The sequence below is a fragment of the Trichosurus vulpecula genome, chromosome 7, assembly GCF_011100635.1.
Source record: "Trichosurus vulpecula isolate mTriVul1 chromosome 7, mTriVul1.pri, whole genome shotgun sequence".
NCBI lineage: Eukaryota > Metazoa > Chordata > Mammalia > Diprotodontia > Phalangeridae > Trichosurus > Trichosurus vulpecula.
The window spans coordinates 45,459,756-45,464,971 of record NC_050579.1 but is presented as its reverse complement, the minus strand read 5'-3'; the positions used below and the strand labels follow the sequence as shown (position 1 = coordinate 45,464,971).

The following is a 5,216-nucleotide window of genomic DNA, read 5'->3' as shown; positions in this document are numbered from 1 at the left end:
GTGGCTACCATTCGGGCTCACCACTAATGGCATTACAAAAATTCTTCTTTTAATTCAACCAAAACATGGTAAGAGAGGGGGAAGGGAGGTTAAGAAGCTTTACTAGGTAATTAGCGAGAATTCAATAAATATTAAACTCCTACTATGTGCAAGGCACTGTTCTAGGCACGACGATACCAATTACAAGACCCCAAAATTCCTGACTTCAAGGATTTCTATATTATACTAGAGCATTGAATGCAACATGTAACCAAATATGTAAATACATTTTAAATCAAGGAGGAAGACAGCACTAACAATTAGAGACTTGGGAAAAGTACAATAAAACAAAATAAGTAACAAGATACTTAAGATTGTTAACTTTGCAAAGATGTAGCTATAGACTCCTTTTAACCCTGTGTAAGCCCAATTTGGGAAGTTCTGTTCTTGCCCCACTCTGTTCTTTTCTCTGGTCTCAAATAATGCTCAATATCCATATATGAGGTTGGTTTTTCTTTTAGATAAAGCCCAGATTCTTTACCTCTAGTGATTGATTATCTCAACCTAATTTTGACTCATTCTAAGTAGTTTTTAATAGCTTTCGTTATTTTAATCCTTGGACCCTCTCCTTGCTCATAGTCTCTCTCTCTCTCTCTCTCTCTCTCTCTCTCTCTCTCTCTCTCTCACACACACACACACACACACACACACACACACACGCACGCACGCAGTCGCTCCCTCGAGTACACATGTACACACGACTTTGGAAGAATAAGGACTGGATATTTTTGAATTTCAAAGTTCCCTTCCCAATTTAAGGACACTTCCCAAGTGCATAAAAGCTAAAATTACCAACCTCACTTGCATATTCTAGCAATTTCCTATGTTCTTGGGTTGGGACTCCATTTTACTTGAAAGAACTGGCCATCCAGTGACCTTTATAATCTTAAAATATTGCAAAACATTAAGTATACAATAATAATACTAATAATTTACAGGAACAGTAAGAGAGAGGTCATTTCATAATAGAGAATGAGTTTGGCACAAGTTGGGGTGGGGGTAGCTAAAAATGGCCTCTACTTCCTTTCTTCCAACTATTTCATTTGCTACAGTGTCATGCATATAATAGATATTTAGTAAATGCCTGCTGAATGGAGAATAAATCTTCCCCTTATGGGGCTTCTCCTTGCTCCCTTCCCCTTGGTTTCTGTAAAATAACAATAGTAACAATAACAAGCAAGACGGTCCTTAAAGGAATCTGCATTCATGTTTCACCCTTGTTTCTCCCAAGGAATACTGTAGCTGTGCAGAGGGATCTGAGGAGGCAGCCAAGCAGTAGGAAAAGTATCTGCATGGAGGATACAAGCTTAATCTCCAGCGTCGATGTGGATAAAGGGTTCGCCACTGGTTTTGTTGTTCTTATGTGCGTGTTCCTGATTGTAATGACAGTTCGGTGTGCCAAGCTAGTAATAGACCCTTTTAAGGCAATCCCCACATCCACTTGGCAGGAGGAAGACATCTAACCAGCCACAAGGCTCAGGAAGTTTGCCATCTCTGGGATAAAGCTGGGGCAAATAATATTACATATCATAGGTTGGCGGACCCAATACATCTGCTGTCAATTGTACAGAAAGTAATGATCTAGCACATTAGATTATTAAACTTCCTTGTTTTTCAACATTCTCATTCTTACCATATGGGGATATAACCTGTAACTTAGAACACCAGTTCTGGGTTTATCGAGATTAGATCTAGTTTCTCCAAAAATCTTTTTGACTCATTTTGTTCCCATCCTGGGATTCTCTTGGGAACCTTAGAATTTGGTTTACTTTGTTCCTACCTTGGGAACATCCACATACATTGTGTCTAGGTCTCTACCTGTGACTTAGGAACCCTAAGCCCTGGACTGACCAAGGCCAAACCTGAGACTACCTAAAACATGACTTTTTCTTTGACTTATATTGCCCCCAACTGGAGTTTTCTCCAGGAAATCTCAAAATATAGTTAATATCCAGTCTCCACGAATAAGGATGACAGGATGGCTAATTTCTGTATAAGCACTCAAAGTAACAAGTACATTTATAAGGTATGATAAAGGTAAAAGCCTTTACTTTAGCCCATAGAAAATAGACTCAGGATTCCATAAGTGCAAAAAAACACATAAAAGAACTCACAATAGCTCAGAAATAAACACAATTCTTCCTCTGGAGGGCCTAATTTACTACAGGGTCCTATATAACTTGTTACCAGATTTTTAATTCCACCCTTGTGGTCTACACTCCCCTTGAAAGGGAAACACATGCTACCCTTAGACAGACAACATCCTTCCTATGGGACCCACACTGTCCAAATAACTCTTTGTAATGACACATACAAAGTCAAGGTCTTTTGTTCCTCCACAGCATGACTTTTGGTCCTTTGCCACTGTCAAAGTACTCAGAGCCAAGTGTTTGACTCTCATCTCTCTTCAAGAGGCACACTGATCATGGAAGTCTCCTTCTTTGGATAGAAGGCTGTATGACTCACTCTTAAACTTGGGGTTATTCAAAAGACATTTTGTCCAAGAAAGCCTGCTATCCAAGAAATCTCCCCTCTCTGGTTAAAAGGATAAATTTCAAGATCTGGTCATCAGCCCCAACTCCTTCCCATGGAAACTTGGACTCCACTCCTGGAGCTACACTGAGCTCTGATAGTTCAGCTTTCATCTTCTTTGACTGGATCTAAGTCTCTATTTCACATCCTGACTATCTCCAAAACATGCTCCTACCCTTGTCTCCCTCCCCTTACCAGCTCTGTCAGTGTAAGCGTAAGCAAAGCAAATTTTCGTTAGTATTTCTTAGAGTTTAGTTTCCCAGCATCCATGGCCATAACAATCTCCCATTCCCAGGTATTTTGCCTTGCCAATAAGGTGCTGAGTCAGGTAAACTTTGATGCCTTCTGGCTCTGAGCCCATGTGTTTTGGGAATTGATCTTTTGCCTTGGGAGCTCACTTATGGAAAGGACCTTTGATTTCCTGGACAGGACTCTGGGTAGCCATGTAGCCATTTGTTAAGGAATCCACCCACCCCCACCCCCCTACTCCTCTACCCAGAGGTCAGTGCTGTCCCGTTCTGGTGGTGTATGTAAATGGTAAAGTGTGTCGCAAGATTACTCTGTTAAAACAGTTGGAGCCCTGTCTATTGGATCTCTATGCTAATTTCTCTATGTTTCTCTGCCTGTTAATAATTGATTTTCTCCACTTTCAGAGTACTGACCCTTTCCCCCTGAATTAGGAGATAATGTTAGTCTTTCCTGGCTACTTATATATCTTTCTGCATTGTTTAATTAAAGTAAGATTATTAACCCCTTTGAAGGTGTCTTTCCTTTAGGAAAGCAGATCAAGAACCTGTGCTAGCAGCCCACCCTGAGTGCTGGTGTGGTTGCTAATACACTCAGTGTTGTCTCTCCTCATTAGAATTTAAACTCTTGAGAGCCAGGACTATCTTGTTTGTTTGTATTTGTACCCCAGTGTCTAGCATCATGCCTGGCACATAGTAAGTGCTTAATAAATGCTTTATCTTTGTATCTATCTACCTACCTTTTGATCTAGGAAATCCCCTTTCTCTAGCTAGAAGCCCAGATTCCAGGAGTTTGAAATTTAAGATTATCTTCAAGGCAAGCCCCAAGGCCTAGGAAATCCCCCTTCTCTGACTGGAAGACAAGGGCTCAGGAACATCAACTATGTATCCCTCCCTTGGTGCCATGTGGGCAAGAACACTTTTGTCCTTTCTTATCTGAGAGGGAGACACTCTTCAGGACCCAGAGAGCAGATCTGAAGTACTTGGTAAAGATAGAACTAGCTGCCCCTAAGATAACTTAAAACTGCTTTAGTGCCCAGCTAACATAGCCAACCTGGAAAGCTCCAGACTCCAGGTTTAGGGCTGTTGTTTCACTGAAAGAGTGTAATGCAGTTTTTTTTTTTAGTTTATTTTTTATTTTTAGTTTACGACACTCAGTTCCACCAGTTTTTGGGTTCCAAATTTTCTCCCCCTCACTTTCCACCCCCCCTTTCCCCCAATACAACATGTAATCCAATATAGGTTCTACATATACCTTTGCATTAAACTTATTTACACAATAGTCAAGTTGTAAGGAAGAATTATAATATATCTCTGGATGTGGATAGCTTTTTCCATCAGTCTTTTGGAGCTGTCTTTGAACCTTGTATTGCGAGAAGAGCCAAGTCTTTCAAAATTCGTCATCACAGATACCGTGTGTCCATAATCGTGTATAATGTTCTCCTGGTTCTGCTCCCCTCGCTAAGCATCAGATCACATAAGTCTTTCCAAGTTATTATGAAGTCTGTCTGCTCCTCATTTCTTATAGCACAATAGTATTCCATTACATTCATATACCACAACTTGTTTAGCCATTCTCCAATTGATGGGCATCCCCTTGATTTCCAATTCTTTGCCACCACAAAAAGAGCTGCTATAAATTTTTTTACATACAGATCCCTTTCCCACTTGTGTGATCTCTTTGGCCTACAGCCCTAGAAGTGGTCTAATGCAGTCGTTTTACTAAAAGAACTTACCACTGCTCTAGCAACCTCAGAGTAGCAGAGAAGAAACCTTGTCCAGCAGGAGAGTAGAGAGTCTTAGAACAGGACAGAAAGACTGTTTCCTAGGAGAGACCATTGCCAACCAATCTTGAAGTCCAGAGTTTTGAGCTGCCTCGAGTGCCTGCATTTCTCTACTCGTGTATCTCATTAATAGATTCTATAAGTGTGTGCCCACTCCTACACATACACGCTGTGCACATTGCTGGAAGAGCGACCAAAGTCTGCTGATGGACCGTCATATTTTGGCTATTCCTGAGTAAATGTTACCTGATGATTATTGTTGCTTTTGCCTTCTTGTTTAGTAAATATTTCATATTTAAGAGTTAATAGTGTCATTGTGACTGCTTTGTGTAAATGAGAGCTGGTGGGGGCTCAGGGACTATAGTGGTAAGTAGTAACAATGTATCTTCCCATACCATAGCTAGCCCAGGAGCCTGAGAGTGAGTTTTGGTGGTCATGGCCATGGCTGCCTCTCATCCTCCACTAGGTGAAAACCTCCTTCAACTACCAGCAGGAAGGCAGGAAAGAGAAACAGAGATAGAGAGGCAGACAAGAGAGACAGAGAAAAGGAGAAGGAGGATACAGATAACACTTTGGATGCCATGCTCACAGATTATACTGCCTGCATCAGTGGGTT

The 5,216-nt window shown here is 41.0% G+C and overlaps 1 protein-coding gene across 1 annotated transcript; it reads left to right on the top strand.

Annotated features, from left to right (window-relative positions):
* The first annotated feature begins 1,331 nt into the window (after positions 1-1,331).
* On the top strand, positions 1,332-1,502 carry CTXND2 (cortexin domain containing 2). Its single transcript, XM_036768175.1, has one exon. The coding sequence runs from the start codon at positions 1,332-1,334 to the stop codon at positions 1,500-1,502; it is 171 nt and encodes a 56-aa protein (XP_036624070.1).
* Positions 1,503-5,216: the final 3,714 nt, after the last annotated feature.